General features: G+C 31.7%; 2 protein-coding genes across 9 annotated transcripts in view; one reads left to right on the forward strand and one right to left on the reverse strand.

Annotated features, from left to right (window-relative positions):
• Positions 1–18,768, reverse strand: part of LOC114330263 (pyruvate dehydrogenase phosphatase regulatory subunit, mitochondrial) — a 294,720-nt gene that overhangs the window by 64,967 nt on the left and 210,985 nt on the right. The window lies entirely within an intron of this gene.
• LOC114330264 (ATP-dependent 6-phosphofructokinase) overlaps positions 1–18,768 on the forward strand; it is a 129,062-nt gene that overhangs the window by 57,995 nt on the left and 52,299 nt on the right. For all 8 annotated transcript variants that reach the window (XM_050662020.1, XM_050662023.1, XM_050662024.1 and 5 more), the window contains exon 8: positions 11,536–11,724. In XM_050662020.1, coding sequence (XP_050517977.1) covers positions 11,536–11,724 — 189 coding nt within the window. The remainder of the gene's footprint in view (positions 1–11,535; positions 11,725–18,768) is intronic.

An 18,768-nucleotide genomic window follows, 5' to 3' on the forward strand; every position in this document is an offset into this window, starting at 1 on the left:
AAGTACAGTACCAATTGTTTTAAAAATTTCCCTGAGCATTTCTTATAAAAAGAAGTACATGTAAAACAATTTGTATAAAAAAATATTAAAAATTAAACGATTTATGCGCCATCTACTGGCACCGTGAAAATAAAAACATAGCTCTACTGCTGCAGTGATTGGAACTAATAGATATCCTGAAACATAAAATTTCAAATTTATTACTGAAATATAAGTTATTTTCTATACCATCAACTAGGGGTTTTTTGATCGGATAAAAAATGTCAATTTGGTGGTTTTTGAAACTGAAAATGTTTTAGCTAATTTTAAAAATTGTGTTCAACACTTCGTCATTTTTTCAAATTTTAACATTTTTCAAAAATCCTAGTTGATGGTATAGGAAATAACTTATATTTCAATAAGCACTTTGAAATTTTATGTTTCAGGATCTCTATTAGTCCCAATCACTGCCGCAGTGGACCTATGTTTTTATTTTCACGGTGCCAGTAGATGGCGTATAAATCGTTTAATTTTCAATATTTTTTATGAAAATTGTTTCACCTATACTTCTTTTTATAGTAAATTCTCATGCAAATTTTCAAAACAATTGGTATAGTACTTTTTATTTTAGAAATTCCCAAAAAAGTACATTAATTTCGTACTTTTACACTAGGATAGCCCCTTAAGTCTGTGTATTATTCATTATCGTGGCCTATATCTTCTTTATTTCCATTATCTGTCCTTTCTTCATTGTCATTATTTGTGTACTCCCCGTTTAACAATTCATCAAAATCTTGTTTCGACCGTCTTGTTACTTCTTGGTCATCAAATATAATTTTTTCTTCTTTATCTTTGTAATAAGTAGCCTGCGGTTTATATTCCCTTTTTTATTTTAAACGCACTGATATAAATTTCTAATTAGATTATTGTTACAGGTGTCTTCTATATCTTTCAACTTATCTTGATAAAGAGCTATTTTAAATGGGAAATAAGCCACAATTTTACCAAAAAAATGAATTTGTTAACGTTTCGACGACCAAGTCGGGTGTCGTTGTCAAAATACAAAATAATACTAAATAAACAAAAATGTTGTTGCTTAGTAAAAAATTCTTCTAATAATTTATTTAATCTGACTCATTTATATCGGCAATTCAGGCATGTATTATACATTTTAAAGTAGAAGACTTTAAAAAAATGATATTGCCAATATTGATGAGTTGCGTTCCACATTTTTATGGAGTACCGAAAATTCATAAAGCGAATATTCCACTTAGACCCATTTGTAGTACCATCAATTCTCCTTGTAGTGAACTTTCAAAATTTTTATTAAATATTATAAAACCATTTGCAAATAATAATGACACATTTATAAAAAATACACAACAAATACACAACAAAATTTTTAAACAAATTATCAAATATTGAATTTAATCCAAATAATGTTTTAGTAAGTTTTGACATAAACAGTTTATTTACAAATGTGCCATTAGATAAAACTTTAAACATAATCAAAACGAAATTAGAGAATGATAATACACTGACAACTAGGACAAGACTAATTGTATCAGCTATAATGGAGTTATTGACATTATGTACTAATAATACCTATTTTCAACTAAATAATGAATGAACAAAATTTTGGTCTAGCAATGGGCTCTTCTTTATCTCCATTATTGGCTAATATATTTATGGAGGATTTCGAAACTAATATCATTTCTAAACAAAATTTAAAACCCACAGTATGGTGGAGATATGTAGATGATGTGTTTTCAATATGGCCTCATAGATCAGAATTGTTGGATACATTCCTAAATATTATAAACGATCAAGAAGAGACAATAAAATTTACAATGGAAAAGGAATGTAATAACACTCTACCTTTTCTCGATGTTTTAGTCTCAAAGAACGATACTGGATATGAGACTCAAATGTATAGGAAACCAACACACACTAACAGATATCTCAATTACAAATCAAATCACAACATCAACGTTAAAAAGGGAATCATTAAATCCTTATATGATAGAGCCAAAATTACTTGTTCTAACGAAAATTCATTTTTAGAAGAAAAACATTTGTTAACATCTGTTTTATTAAAAAATGATTATCCTTTATCGTTTATAAATAAGGAATTGTCAAGATTGGATCGAATGGAACAGAATAACGTAGAACGGGATCCTATAACATCCACAAGAAATAATACGAGGAAAATATCAATACCATATATAAAAGGACTATCCGAGAAACTTAAAACAATAGGAAATAAATTCAACATTTCCACAACATTCAAAACAACAGACACATTGAGATCTATTCTATCTAAAACTAAACCTAACATTGAACAAGAAAGAAGAAATTCTAATTATGTTAAATGAAAACAATTGTGTCGCAATTTCCTCGGTAGAATGTAGTAGGATGTGGTTACCCATACCAAAAAAAGGAAGTCAATAGAAAAAAAATACCACGATTAGTAAGTAATTAACATATCGAGTTAGTACATATTTTATATTTTAGTTTTATTTATATAATATCTATGTATTATTAACATTATTTATAATTTAAAATAGCATACATACATTAAAGTCAGAATTTGGTATTAGTTTTGAGAGTAAACTAAATGTAAGCCCAAATACTTACGATGTCGGGATAGTATCACGAGGTTTTTTCCTGGTTTTCCCTCGTGATTTACTATGGAATCTCTAACGCGAGAATTTTACTGCCATCGTTGCATTTGTTGTCTTTTTAAAGACAGATCACATGCTATGATTTTTTGTGGCGGATATTCTTGAGTTGGGATTGATTTCATGTAATCGAATGAACTATCTTTTAGTAAAGTCGTCCCAAGAACGCAACTCATCAATATTGGCAATATCATTTTAAAGTCTTCTACTTTAAAATGTATAATACATGCCTGAATTGCCGATATAAATTAGTCAGATTAAATAAATTATTAGAAGAATTTTTTACTAAGCAACAACATTTGTGTTTATTTAGTATTATTTTGTATTTTGACAACGACACCCGACTTGGGCGTCGAAACGTTAATAAATTAATTTTTTTGGTAAAATTGTGGCTTATTTCCCATTTAAAATAGCTCATTATAAAAATGCCACAAGGAAATAGCTTCAGAACAACATTATCTTGATAAAATTTCCTCTTTTTGTTTCGTAATGTTGCACTAGGTTTTCTTCTTTGCTCTGTGTAACATGTTGTTGCTTTCTTTGTTTTTCCTCTTAAACTTTCCAATGCGAAGCTTATTGTATTTCTCTATTTCTAATTTGCTTTCATCGTCGAACTATGGCCTTCGCTGTTTCTTGATAGACTTGTGAGTGTCATCTGGTACTACTTTTGCAATATTTTTAACTATGCCTCATGTTTATTCTACATTGTCGTTTTTTGTAATAATTTCCAATTTCTTCTTGAGTGTCAGCTCGTCCTTTTTTTCTTCTTCCGTTTGTAACCTGGCTAGCTTGTTTATTTTACATTTTTCTCTATTTTTGTTTCTATTTACAGGCATTATCTGTTACATTTTAATTCTTACTAAAAAGTGGCCTGAGTCTATATCTGGCCCTATATATGAACATATATGCATTATGCTTTTTTCTGCATCATTTTATACTAAAGCATGGTCTGTTTGATTTTCGGATAGACCATCTGACGATCTCTATTTGTCATTGTGCATGCATGTTAATGAATCAAAAAATCATTGGGATCTTGTATCAAACAAACCAAATAGATAATGAGTAGGACATTTTGTATTTGCTTTATTATTTTTGTTTTATCATTGCATATTTCATAAAATCACTACTAGGAAACATCTAGTATTTATTATTTGTTACGAATATAGTTTGACTAGGAACTGCCACTAAATTCTTCAAAGAACTACGCAAACCAGGGAGTACTTTACACTATTACATCATTGCTTATTGCATGTGCACGTATAGTATTAATATATTATAGTAATTTATATTTTAGTATTTATGCTAGTCTATTTTGCAAAACTTTTTGTTTTGTATATCTTATAAAAGTGAATGTTTATTAAAAATGTGAACTTTTGCAAAACAGACTAACCAAAATGTATCATTAATATGCTTATCTCGCCAGGACGCTTATTTTATATTTCGTTATTGCAATTTTGTCCAATATTGAAACCATTCGTGGCTTGTCATAATAAAGATGTTCTTTTCGGAAGAACATATCGTTCTTTAGAAGTCGGATTTGAATGTTTGTTCGAATTATTAACATTATTCGTTATTAACATATCAGTTTTCGTCGTCTAGGTTTATATATTCAACGTTATAAATATCTTTTAACATACCTGTTGCTGAATCATCACAAGGGCCATAGGAAATTCAATGGGAAGTTCTAAACTGTTGAATTCCTGCTTCACTAATTACTTTAAATAAAAGTCATGAGAAACTATTTGTAGAGAACTGATTTCTGTATTGAAAACTAACTGTTAAATTTTTCTACAAATTAAACACATTCTAAAATTTTGCAAAAATATAACTCCTTTGCCACAGTATTGTTGTTGGCAACACATAGTGCAGAATGTGTATAAAGGGTTGCGTTCGGTGACAATGAAGTTAGTTATTAGATACATTAAGTTGCCAGGTATGATCGTCCAAGTTCGGCTCATGGAGGCACCCTAATTCTCTCTAGAAATAATGATTTTTCTCTGGTAACAAAATATGACTTTTTGTTAAGTGAATCCGTCTTTGAGTTTTCCTTAGTTTATAATAATACATTATTTGCATTTATAGATCACCTGACTCTACAGTGGAACTATTTTTTCAGAACCTGCTAAATTTGTTAGATGACCTGCCTCATAAAAGTAGAAAAATTATATGCGGTGACTTTAACATTAATTATGCTGCTGCTTGTGCTACCCAAGTGTCCCTGGTCAACATATTTGAATCGTATGGTCTCTCAATGCACGTTAATTCTCCTACAAGGATTACAAAAACTTCATCTACCATAATCGATTATATTGTCTCAGATTTCTCACCCCTTGATGTCTGCTCTACAGTTATTAATGCGGGACTATCTGATCATGAAGCAGTGTATACGAAGTTTAACATCTTCAGCAAACCCTCCTCAAAAACCCGACGTTTAGGTAGGATTTTTTCCGCCCAGAATTTTCGTAAATTCCAAAATTTATGCTTAACTTCTGAGTGGCAGTTTCCTTCTATAGACGTGGACTATAATTTCAGTGTTTTTCTAGATAAGCTTCTCCGCATCTTCAATAAGGCATTTCCTTTAATTCCTATTAAGCCAAAACATCGGAAACCTTGGGTTACGAAAGGTATCCGCATATCAGCCAAGAATATGCGTTTACTTCTATACATCAAGAAATTTACTACCAATGTTTCTGTCACTGAATATATCACGAAGTACACTACAACATATCTAAAACTTGTCAAATCAGCTAAAAAAGCCTATTATCAAAATCGTCTGGGAAGCTCTAAAAGTGTTGCAAAAGAAATCCGGTCTATAATAAACGATCTTCGAAATAAAACTCATACAGCTCAATCATTTTCCCTTCCAAATCCTGAAAGTGTAAACGAATACTTCGTTAATGTGAGTAAAAATATAACATCAACAATTTTGCCGCAACAAGATCCCATTTCTTATCTCCCTAATTCAAGAAAGGTCTCGAATTCATTCTTTTTAAAAACAGTCGATAAGTCTGAACTGACCCAAACAATCAATAGTATCAAAAACAAATCATCCTGTAGTACTGATGGACTATCTATAAAAATTTTCTCTAATCTCACAGAAAATGTGTTGGAAATCCTCGTCTCGCTAATTAATGATTCCTTCGAAAAAGGTCAATTTCCAGAGTGCCTAAAGACAGCCATTATTATTCCTCTTCATAAGGGTGGTGAAAAATCTAATGCCTGCAACTATAGACCTATTGTCTTACTACCGGCACTCTCCAAAATTATTGAGAGACTCATTACAACTCGACTTATGTCCTTTATCGTTGATAACATTTTATCTCAAAATCAGTTCGGCTTTTTAACTAATAAATGTACCACTGATGCCATGTTTTCTGTACTACATGAGGTTTATCAAGCACTAAACAATAATCTTTATACTGCCACTGTTTTCTGTGGCTATGCCAAAGCTTTTGATTGTGTAAATCAAGACATCTTGATTAAAAAACTAAATGTCTATGGAATTAGAGGTATTTCTTTGAATTGGTTCCAATCCTACTTGAATAATAGGAAACAACTAGTTAGAGCAAATGATACTGACTCTAGTCTCAAAAACATTGTATGTGGAGTACCGCAAGGTTCAGTATTGGGTCCTCTTCTGTTCCTTATCTTTATAAATGACATCACTAATTTAAAAATCGATGGGAAAATTTTTCTTTTTGCTTATGATACCAGTATCACTTGGAGCAACTCAACTATGGCATCTCTTCATGAAACTATAACTTCGGATCTACTGACGATAAAGACCTGGTCTGACTCTAATTTACTCTCTTTTACTATAGACAAAACAGTAGCATTATCCTATAAAGGAGCTTTTCAACCTTTGCTTCTTAATAACAGCCAGATCAGTACCGTTGGTTCTGTAAAATTTCTTGGTATTTTTTAGACAGCAACCTCAAATGGTCCCTTCATATCGATTCGTTAAGTAAGAAACTCGCCTCAGCTTGCTATGCAATAAGATCTGTCTCAAGGGAACTCAATTTAGCATCTTCTAAAATAAATTTTTCATTGTTCGAGTCTCATCTTCGATATGGTCTTCCTTTTTGGGGTTCTAGTACAGCTGCTCAATTTGATGTTATTTTTAAATTGCAAAAAAGAGCAATAAGATATCTGTTTGGCCTCAGAAGATCAACACATTCCAGAAGTTACTTCAGAAATCACGAAATTCTAACACTTCCATCTTTATATATTCTAGAAACGGTTTGTTTAATTCGTAAACACCTTCATGTCTTTCCAGCAAGGCCCAATCATATTTACTCCACCAGAAATTCAATCTTTGCTATTTATTTACCGATCCCATCCACTGAGTTAGTAAAGAAATCTTTATTATATTCCGCAAAAAAACTTTACAACCATCTCCCTTTACAACTTAAATCTGCAACATATTTCCCAAAGTTCCGTAAAATGACCAAAGAATATCTATCTAAAAGACCATATTATTATAAAAGACCATATAAGAAAATTGTGTTTCATACGCAGTAGCTTAAACTGACAATTCCTAATGTTGTACATATTTTATTTGTTGTAAGTATGTTCAATTTGCAATTTCTATAAATTTTGCAATTGATTGTTTTTGTCTTTGGTTTTATATCATATTTACTGTATATTGACGATTTATCTAATTTTAGTAAATTGTAGTTGTTATTTGTTGTTGATATTATTTTTCTTTTGACTGTATGTATGTAAGCTTTGTCCATAAAATTGTAAAAATTTTCAGTGACAATAAAGCATATTTCTATTCTATTCTATATTAACATTTGAATTTTCAGTTTTTTTATTTTATTTTAAATAGCAATAAAGTTAATGAAATGTAGGTACTCAGTTGGGGAAAAATCAGCAATAATGTTTAATTCAGGCAATAACGCGAGCTCTGCCAGATCTTTATTTAGCCTAAGATATTGTAATAGACCAATTCCAGGTTAAAATCCTTTGAATTGTTGAATGACTTGAAATTTGTGTATTGGTATGTGGTATATCTTACGCTAAATAAAGAACTAACTGTTAGCGCATAATTGCCTGAAAAAACATCTTTATTATTGCTACTTTCTCGTCAGTTGAGTACATCTTATCAACTTTATTGTCTTTTTTACTGCATTGCGACCAAACGCAACCCGTTATACACATCTTGCACTACGTAGGGCCTAACTTTAGTATAGTATAGTTGATCCAAAATATGGCATAACCCAGACATCCAAAGTGAAAGTTATTCTTCAACACCAAATTGTTCTATATGGTCCACACAATGTCCAGAAAAAAGTCACACCATTTTGAGCGTCGGGTTTGGGGGGGGGAGAGGGGGGAGAAATCGGTAAATTCGTAGTTTTTTAAGTTTTTCGCCAATATTTCTAAAACTATGCGGTTTAGAATGAACAACCTTCTATACAAAATTGTTCTACATTAAATTTGAAATAAAAAAGGCTCTATGCATAATCTTTCTAAAATGAATGATTCCAAAGTTACGGAGGTAGTATAGTATAACTGGTTCAAAAAAAGGCCTAACCAAAACATCAAAAGTAAAAGTTTTCCTCCAACACCAAAATGTTCTATATGGTCCACATATTGTTCAGTAAAAAGTTACACCATTTTGAGCGTCCGGTTTGGGAGGGAGATGGGAGAGAAGCCGCTAAATTAGTAGTTTTTTTACGTTTTTCGTCAATATTTCTAAAACTATGCTCTATCGTAAACAATGTTATATGCAAAAATGTTCTACATGAAATTTAAAACAAAATATATTCTATACATAATTGTTATAAAATCAACGGTTCCAGAGTTACAGAGAGTGAAAAGTCGAAGTTTTCGATACTTTTTATATTTTTTGGGCAATATTTATGATATAACTATACCAAAAACCCAGACATCCAAAGTGAAAGTTATCCTCCAACACCAAATTGTTTTATATGGTCCACATAATGTTTAGAAAAAAAGTCACACCATTTTGAGCGTCGGGTTTGGGGGGGAGAGGGTAGAGAAATCGGTAAATATAAAAAGTATCGAAAACCTCCACTTTTCACCCTCCGTAACTCTGGAACCGTTGATTTTATAACAATTATGTATAGAACCTTTTTTGTTTTAAATTTTATGTAGAATATTTTTCTATAGAACGTTCCTTACGCTAAAGCATAATTTTAGAAATATTGACGAAAAACTTAAAAAAAACTACTAATTTACCGACTTCTCCCCCATCTCCCCCCCCCCCCCCCAAATCGGACGCTCAAAATGGTGTAACTTTTTACTGAACAATATGTGGACCATATAGAGCCATTTGGTGTTGAAGGAAAACTTTTACTTTGGATGTCTGGGTTAGGCCTTTTTTGGACCAATTATACTATACTACCTCCGTAACTTTGGAACCGTTCATTTTAGAAGGGTTATGCATAGGGCCTTTTTTATTTCAAATTTAATGTAGAACAATTTTGTGTATAAGGTTGTTCATGCTAACCCACGTAGTTTTAGAAATATTGACGAAAAACGTAAAAAACTACGAATTTGCAGATTTCTCCCCCCCCCTCTCCCCCCCCCCCAAACCCGACGCTCAAAATGGTGTGACTTTTTTCTGAACATTATGTGGACCATATAGAACAATTTGGTGTTGGAGGATAACTTTCACTTTGGATGTCTGGGTTTGGGTCTAACTATACCATACTACTTTGACAACAATACTCTGGCAAATACAGTGTGGCAAAGCCAAATGGAATAAATTCATTATTTCGTGAATGAGAGATCCCGAAACAGGTCGATTTTATTTTTACATTACGATTTTTTGGCATATATATCATACTCGTGACGTCATTCATGAGGGCGTGATAATGTAATCGGTTATTTTTTAAATGAGAATATGAGTAGTGTGCTAGCTCATTTGAAGGGTTATGAAGGTCTCTATTCAGTAATACAGTGTGTCCACGGATGGGATGCCCAAGAGGAAAAACTTTTTTATTTTCAATTTTAGCGATGTCATTCTTGATAAAAAGTTTTGCTTGTTATAAAACCCCATAAAATGAAATAAAATTCAAGTTTTTCAAAACGTGCTTAATTTTTTAGCCAATTTTATGTAAATCCCGATACATTTTTGCACTAAGTTCGAAATCGTAAAAATAATCTAGTGTTGATAAACTACAATGTAGCTTAGTAACTGTCAACTCAAATAAATAATTTGCGAATTGTCATTATTTTTCGACAAGTAAATGTTAAGCATCCAACAAAGAATTTATCTTGTAAAATGTTATGGAATTGGAATGAAAATTCGCAAATTATTTATCTGAGTTGACAGTTACTAAGCTACATTGTAGTTTAACAACACAAAATTATTTTTAGGATTTCGAACTTAGTGCAAAAATGTATCGGGATTTACATAAAATTGGCTAAAAAATTAAGCACGTTTTGAAAAACTTGGAATTTCATTTTATTTTATTGGGTTTTAGAACAAACAAAACTTTTTACCAAGAATTACATTTTTCGCTAAAATTGAAAATAAAAAAGTGTTTCCTCTTGGGCACTCCATCCGTGGACACACTGTATAAACTAATATAATTATAAATGAAGTAAAAGACAGACGTACTCTCAATAATCTCAAAATAATATAATTATTTTTACAGGGCGTCCAAAAATTTTTTTTTGAATTAAATTAATTAACACAAAGAAAAATGTATGTCATTTAGTTAATTTAAAATACATTTCGCTGCTGTCAGTAAACAGAAGAATGTTTATTTCACGAATAAACATTGTTTTTGGCTTAAATTCACTGTTCAAGTTGCCACCCACCTGCCTCTTGGTAGTTTGAACATTTAGTTTAAGCGAAAAGCTGTATTTATTTGTCAAATAAATTTTTTTGTGTTTTCTGACAGCAGTAAAATGTATTTTGAATTAAATAAATTAGGCACATTCGTCTTTTTGTGTCAATTAATTTAATATAAAAAAAAAATTTGGACACCCTGTATAAATATTTATGTTAATGTTGATATTACTGAATAGATAATTGGACAACCTTTCAAATGAACCCACACGACTCCTATTTTTAGTTAAAAAAAAATCATCGATTACATCATCATGCCCAGGTAGATGACGTCATTAGTATGATATATATGCCAAAAAAATCGTAATTTTAATATAAAAATCCGAAAATCGCTTTTTCACGAAATAATAAATTTATTCCATTTGGCTCTGCCACTTGTATATTATACTTTTTCAAAATTTTGGAATATGTTTAATTCTTAGAAAAAAATTAACATTTGTTTTTAATACAGATTTTAGTCCACTACAAATAATTTTTCATGAATTTTTGATATGAAATAATTTCCGATTGAGTTTCCTATGGCCCGTTTGACACAATCTTTTGAATTCTTAAAACGTATTTATAATCAAATTTTGGTTTAAAAAATAATATTTTAGTTTTGTTTGTTATAGATACAATATTATGGGCATTAATTCGTTTATTGCAATATGGATCTGATAGTAGAATTTATTTTTCTTTTTGATTGTAATAAGCAGGGATCTGTTCCATTGCAGATATTTTTTTTAAGTTCGCCATATTCCTTTTTGTTATTTTTGATCTGTTTTTATATGTTTAGTCCTCATTGACTATATAAATTTTTGGTGAATCCAGTTGCGCGTTTTTTGTTTTGTGATGTTTCTGTTGCATACACTCTGTTTCTGTTTGACACTCATTGTTGTTACTATTAGATACTAAGCCTTAGTTTTACCATGCGATGATCTGAGTAAAATGTATACTAATCTTCTATAACTTTTCGCCACTGTATATTAAAAAGGTCAATGTAATTTTGTTTCGTTGTTTTTTCTAATTTATTTTTAACCTTTTAACCTTCTTGGTGTATATTCGTAGGAAAGGGCTGCTGGCCAACGCTTGAACATTATCATAGTAGCGGAAGGTGCGATAGATAGAAATGGTGTAGCCATCACTGCGGAACAAGTAAAGAAAGTTGTCGTAGACAACTTACACCAGGACACCAGAATAACAGTTCTCGGTCATGTACAACGTGGTGGAAATCCATCAGCTTTTGATAGAGTATTGGTAAGTACTTGTAATTATAACGTATGGGTAGAAATTATATTAATAGTCTGGGCAGATTATCGGAGAATAGGCCATTTTTGGGAAAAGTTATTTACCAGAAATTTTATTGCCGAAATCGAATCTTATGATTGTATATTATATTAATAATATAGGTATGCAAAGTCCGCAGATAGTGTGCTACTTTTTTTATAAACAAAATGGCGCACGAAAATCGTATTTTTTTTTTCAATTTTTGCTCTATAACTTCAAAGATTTTAACTTTATTCCAAAAACACCCAAATAAAAATTCACCGTAATTAAATTCTGCATAGTTCATGTTTTTCCCGATTTACTTCGACGAAAATTTTCCCCGAAAAATGCGGGTTTTTCCAACAAAATCTTTAATTTTCAACTAAAATTCTAGATAAGTAATTGTTTATCAATAATTAAATAACTTGGTAATATAAAATCTCTTTTCGTATAGATTATAATTCCAGAAGCCGATGAAAATTGAATGAACAGTTTAGCAACAATTGAAGTGTTAATTAAAAATTTACGGTCGCTATAATAACTACAGTAATTATGATACATAAGAATAACTACGATTTTTGTATAAAAAGACACTGTACCTATCTAATGCACTTTACAGAATTGGAATTGGACTATTTAAGCGGACTCAGGAACATTTTAAAATTATAAACAATTTTTTGGCTTATAAACAAATAGAATATCTCGGGAAATATTAAATTAAATTAAATCACGAAAACGGTATTGGAAAAAAAGCGGCAGGACGCTTCTTTTAAAAGAAAACGTTTAATTGTGATGAGTGGTTCCTGAGATACAACTGGTCAACATTGACCGGAATTTACGGCAAATATATAAACAATAGGATCATAATTTTCGAACCATCACCTTTTTATTTTTGTCCTCTTTCTCCACACCAATTTTCATATCTTTAAAGTAATCATAACATATATTATTATATTAAGAACTATCGATATTACGAGTGAAAATTGCCAAAAATAGCAAAATTCAAATCAAAAATTAGGTTGGAGAAAATCTGATCTCAAAGTTCAAAATCGGTATACGTTAAAAAAAATGCATTTTCTCGGCTTCCCATGGAGCAATTTTTTTCATTCTTTTTTTGTTCCCAAGGAACTCGAGTAGAGCCATCTAACTAACGCATTATTCAATGTCAAAATTGCTTTGGTTTTGTTATAATAAATTAATTTATTTATTATAACAAAAAATTTTAATTTGTTTAAATAAAGATTGTTTAAATAATTATACAGCTTTTAAATAAGAATATTTGTGTTTTTAACGTTAAAAGGTACACTTGTAGTAAGTTTATCTAAAAAAGTCTACAACTGGAGAAATATGTGGTTTTCTTTTCTTATAAATAAATTAATCTATTATAACAAAACAAAAGCAGGTTTGACATCGAATAATGCCTTAGTTAGTTGGCTCTACTCGAGTTACTTAGGAACAAAAAAATGAAGAAAATTGCTCAATGGGAAGCCGAGAAAATGCATTTTTTTAACGTATATCGATTTTGAACTTTGAGATTACATTTTCTCCAACCTAATTTTTGATTGGAATTTTGCTATTTTTGGCAATATTCACTCGTAATATCAATATTTTTTATTATAATAATATATGTTATGAGTACTTTAAAGATATGACAATTGGTGTGGAGAAAGAGGACAAAGACAAAAAGGTGATGGTTCGAAAATTATGATCCTATTGTTTATATCTTTGCCGTAAATGCCGGTCAAATTTGACCGGTTGTATCTCATCACAATTAAACGTTTTTTCTTTTAAAAGAAGCGTCCTGCCGCCTTTTTTCCAATACCGTTTTCATGATTTAATTTAATATTTTCCGAGATATTCTATTTGTTTATAAGCGAAATAATTGTTTATAATTTTAAAATATTCCTGAGGCCGCTTAAATAGTCCAATTTCAATTCTGTAAAGTGCATTAGATAAGTACAGTGTATTTTTATACAAAAATCATAGTTATTCTTATGTGTCATTATTGTGGTTATTATAGCGACCGTAAATTTTTAATTAACAATTCAATTGTTGCTAAACTGTTCATTCAATTTCCATTGGCTTCTGGAATTATAATCTATACGAAAAGAGATTTTATATTACCAAGTTATTTAATTATTGATAAACAGTTGCTTATCTAAAATTTTAGTTGAAAATTAAAGATTTTGTTAGGGAAAATTTTCGTCGAACTAAATCGGGAAAAACACGTCTCTATGCAAAATTTAATTACGGTGAATATTTATTTGAGTGTTTTTGGTGTAAAGTTAAAATCTCTGGAGTTACAGAGCAAAAATTGAAGAAATACGATTTTCTGGCGCCATTTTGTTTATAAAAAAAGTAGCACACTATTTGCGGACTTTGCATACCTATATTATTAATATATATAATTATAAGATTCGATTCCAGAAATAAAATTACTGGTAAATAACTTTTTCTTGTATTTTGCTAATTAGCCCAGAGTATAACCCTTAACCACTGATATGCGGTATGCCATACCGCGTTGAAAATATTGTTTTGTAAAACTTGTTTTATAAAAGATTCCAAGAACACCATCTGTGGTCCTTCAAGTGGTGTGTAATTGTACTGCTCTCTATTGCTGCAGTTTTAGTATGGTTTAGTCTTTGAGCTACGTTGGCGTTGGCGTAAAGTTTTCTCGCGGTATCACGTACCGCATGCCAGTTTTTACGTTTCTATGGTTAAATATGAATTCTTTCGCTATTAGTATGGAGTAAGTTCATCCAGTTGTTCTAGTTTCAAGTGCTTTCACCATTATTTTATTATTTTTTAGTTACCAATACTCGTTTTTTTTTGTAATTCAGTTTATAAAGGATTTTGCAAGGACCTCCACCATTTATTTAATATTATGCATGCGTTCATAATTTTCTTGAAAAATTAAAGTTCATTTTATTTGTAGCAATATTTTATTCTAGAGCAGTGTGAAGAATCATTCCTTAGTTGATTTAAAAAATAAATACAGTAATATAAGACAAACTCATATTAAAAACAAAGGAGAATTAGCGAAGCTAGGACAAATAATCCCCGGACAAATAATCCCGGACAAAAAATCCCCACAAATTATCCCTGTACAAAAAATCCCCAGACAAAAAATCTCCGGACAAATAATCCCCGGACAAAAAATCCCCACAAAAAATCCCGGACAAATACCTATACCCCACAAATTTTTTTGGACAGAATATCCCCACAAAAAATCCCGGACAAAATATCCCAAGCACGAAAATAATGAATAACAATTAAGTTTAAGCATGAATTGTAATTTCGATTATTACCAAATTTCGAATTTTAATTCCATGTCGAAAACTTCAAATTTTACATGACAAAAGAGTGTGAGTTTTTTTTTAAATCGTGAAAGATATGGAGAATGAGCTAAGGCTGTGGTGTGGGAATCATGTTGTAATTAATCGCTAAAATTGTTTGCTCACTTTGCTTTGAATAACTATGTTCAAAACATTGCGTATTCGTGGTGATAACTGCTGGTCTTGAAAACGATATTCTTGATTATAATGCAAAAAAACCTGTTCCTTTTCCGCTGGTCTTGAAAACGATAATCTTGATTGTAATGCAAAAAACCTGATTCTTTTTGTAAAGGACCAGGCAACACTCCTTATGGAAAAGTGGTCCCGGTCAAATTTGATGAAAGTTTGGTCAATGATACCTCTTGATGTGTAGATTAAAAAAGTCCATGGCACCTGGGTCTAAATAACTACTATTCTCGGGTTACAGTCTTCTGAAGTTATTGGATTCGAGTACACGGTTTACTTTAAGTGCACTAATTTACGATCAAGTGAACGAAAATAATTATTATTAGAAGAAGAGAAACTCATTTTCTTCATACATACTTGCGTGTTGAATATGAATTCGTGGTCAAAAATAGTTGGATCGTATTTTAGTCTTCAGAAAACCTCCGAAAAGTCTTCAGAAAACTAAAGAAAAGCGGTATAAAATGTGCTGCTAGATCGATATAAGCATTATCATGTTTTCATGAATGCTTCTCAGTTATGCAATACCAGCAAAACTGCAGTTCGGCTTTATCTTTAGAAAACTACTGAACAGTAGCGGATCTAGGGGGGGATAGGGGTAATTCCACCGGTAACATGGTCCAGAATTAATGAAATAACTTTATTTAACGAAAATGAACGAAATGCAGCCATTTATAACCAAAGAGCGGATAGTGTGACGAAAAGACGTAAGCCCAGAGCACGGGTGCCCATATAAAAAATTTTAGGGGCGAGGGGGCAAACGTGAAGATGTTGCACATTATATTTTGTATACTTTGAATAACCATATATAATTCAAAGCATCCGAAAAGCCAGGGGGGCCACGGCCACCCTGCCCATGGGTATGGGCGCCCATGGCCGAGAGTATGATTTAAGGACCAGAGAAGATGAGTTACGGGTGTTAAGAGTACGAAATTGGAAAACCAAGGCGGAGGATAGAAGGAAATGGGTGATTATGGGAAGGAATGGGAAAGGTGATTGCATTAGTAGATACAACATATGCCTACTTACATAAAAGCAACTGTTTTCAAGTACTTCGACAATCTTATTCAATGCACAAAAGTAGACATGTTTTAAAACCAACATTAGTTGTAGCACCTGATGGCTATATTTATCGATTTTTGGACCATACTTTTCTGATTCGTACAATAATGATGCCAACATTCTTCAACATGAATTTAACAGAGATGGAAATTATTTAAGATATTGGTTCCAAAATGAAGACATACTCCTGGTAGACAGAGGATATCGAGATTGTATACCATTTTTACAATTACTAGGTATCGAACATAAGATGCCAGCCCTTTTGTCACGTGGACAAAAGCAACTTTCAACTGAAGATGCTAATAACTCACGCATTATAACGAAAAATCGATGGATTGTAGAAGGAAGAAATGGTCATTTACGCTCTGTCTTTAAATTCTTTGCTAATCCTATAAACATGCACCGTGCAAAAAAACTAAATGATTTTTACCGTATTGCTGGTGCGCTATTAAATAAGTATCACCCACCGATCCACATGCAAGGTGCTACAGCTGAAGCAGCTGAACAGTTATTACAGAGGTTACTAATTCCCAATGTTGTACAAGCTAGAGTTGAGACTGATAATGTGATTAGAAGAAATGGTCAATGGAGAAGGCTTCATAATCATGATTTTGCCAACTTTCCTGTTTTCGACTAAGACTACCTAAAAGACCTTACGATTGGTATATATCAAATTAAACTGGCACCATCTTACATACAAGATAAAATAATAAGAGAAAATGACGAAGAGTTTCAAATTGATGAGAATAAGGATGAACTGGGATTCATAAGAGTTCGAACATTTTCTAGGTTTCGGCAATCTACAAAATACCAAGTATTCATTTTCTATACGGTTGATGAAGATAATGGTGAAGATGAGCCTGTAGAAGAACCGATTAACGGGTACTACTATACCTGTCAATCTGGTGCGAGAACTGTAGGTACTTGTGCTCATGTCACCAGTATGTTATGGTTTTTAGGCTTTGCAAGACATCAACCCAATATTTAGTATCCTGACAGGTCGTTAGTTAACACGACCTATGATGCATCTAACCGAAATCAGCAAAATGTTAATGTACGAATAGTCGAAGATGATTTAACCCGATTTTTCCATAGACAATTGTAATTAATATTTAGCATTTACAAACTACCACGTACTTTGTTTTTTTTTGTATTGAAATCAAGTCCATGTTCTCTACCTGTCTTATATCTGATATGCGGGACAAGTTTCATGTCAACTAATGTATTTTTTTATGTTTCAACAATTTTTTCTTTAATTATTCTGGAACATGTTACGAGTGAAATTACCCCCATCCGCCCTAGATCCGGCACTGTTCAGTATTTTGCTAAAGATAAGGCGGAACTGCAGTTTTGCTGGTATTCCATAACTGAGAAGCATTCATGAAAACATGATAATGCTTATATCGATCTAGCAGCACATTTTATACCGTACTTCTTTAATTTTCTGAAGACTTTTCGGAGGTTTTCTGAAGACTAAAATACGATCCAACTATTTTTGACCACGAATTCATATACAACACGCAAGTATGTATGAAGAAAATGAGTTTCTCTTCTTCTAATAATAATTATTTTCGTTCACTTGATCGTAAATTAGTGCACTTAAAGTAAACCGTGTACTCGAATCCAATAACTTCAGAAGGCTGTAACCCGAGAATAGTAGTTATTCAGACCCAGGTGCCATGGACTTTTTTAATCTACACATCAAGAGGTATCATTGACCAAACTTTCATCAAATTTGACCGGGACCACTTTTCCATAAGGAGTGTTGCCTTGTCCTTTAACGTCAAAAATATTTAGTCATCATTATCATCAATGCCGTTATAAGTCTTCGAGAGTCTTTGCCGCGTTTACTATTGTCTTCCATGTTTGTCGGTCCTGTGTCAGTATTTTCCATTGTCTCACTCCCATTTTCTCCAGATCTTCTGTGACTGCATCTTTCCACTTTTCTTCTCTGACGCACACAGATGATAGGTTATGTTTTGAACATAAACTTACGTGCATAGAAATCGGCCCACTTAAAAATTTGGTCATTTTTGATATCTCATATTTTCTAAACCTGTTGGCCGATTTAAGTGATTTTTTGAACATGTTATAGCCTGATTCTTTAGCAATACCACTGTAATAATATTGTTGCTAAACAGGTAAATTTTCATTGTATACCGGGTGTACCAATCAGACTGTGTTTTTTGAAGTTGTACTTCTTTAGGCGCGATAGGGAGTGAATTTTTATTATTCTGCGCGCATGCGCACAGAGACAGCATGTTGTTCGTTGCTAAATATTTTAAGTTACATGTATCAGCCCAAAAAAGGTGTGGAAAAAATATATTAGTGTTTTTAGTAAATATATTTATTATAATTTTTGTGTCTTTGGATTTGTCTTCCTCAGGAGTAAGGTAATACGTATTATTACAACATTTTTATTTAACACTTCACTTCGTCTATTTGTTACGGTGGC

This window comes from Diabrotica virgifera, chromosome 9 (genome assembly GCF_917563875.1).
Source record: "Diabrotica virgifera virgifera chromosome 9, PGI_DIABVI_V3a".
Taxonomy (NCBI): Eukaryota; Metazoa; Arthropoda; class Insecta; order Coleoptera; family Chrysomelidae; genus Diabrotica; species Diabrotica virgifera.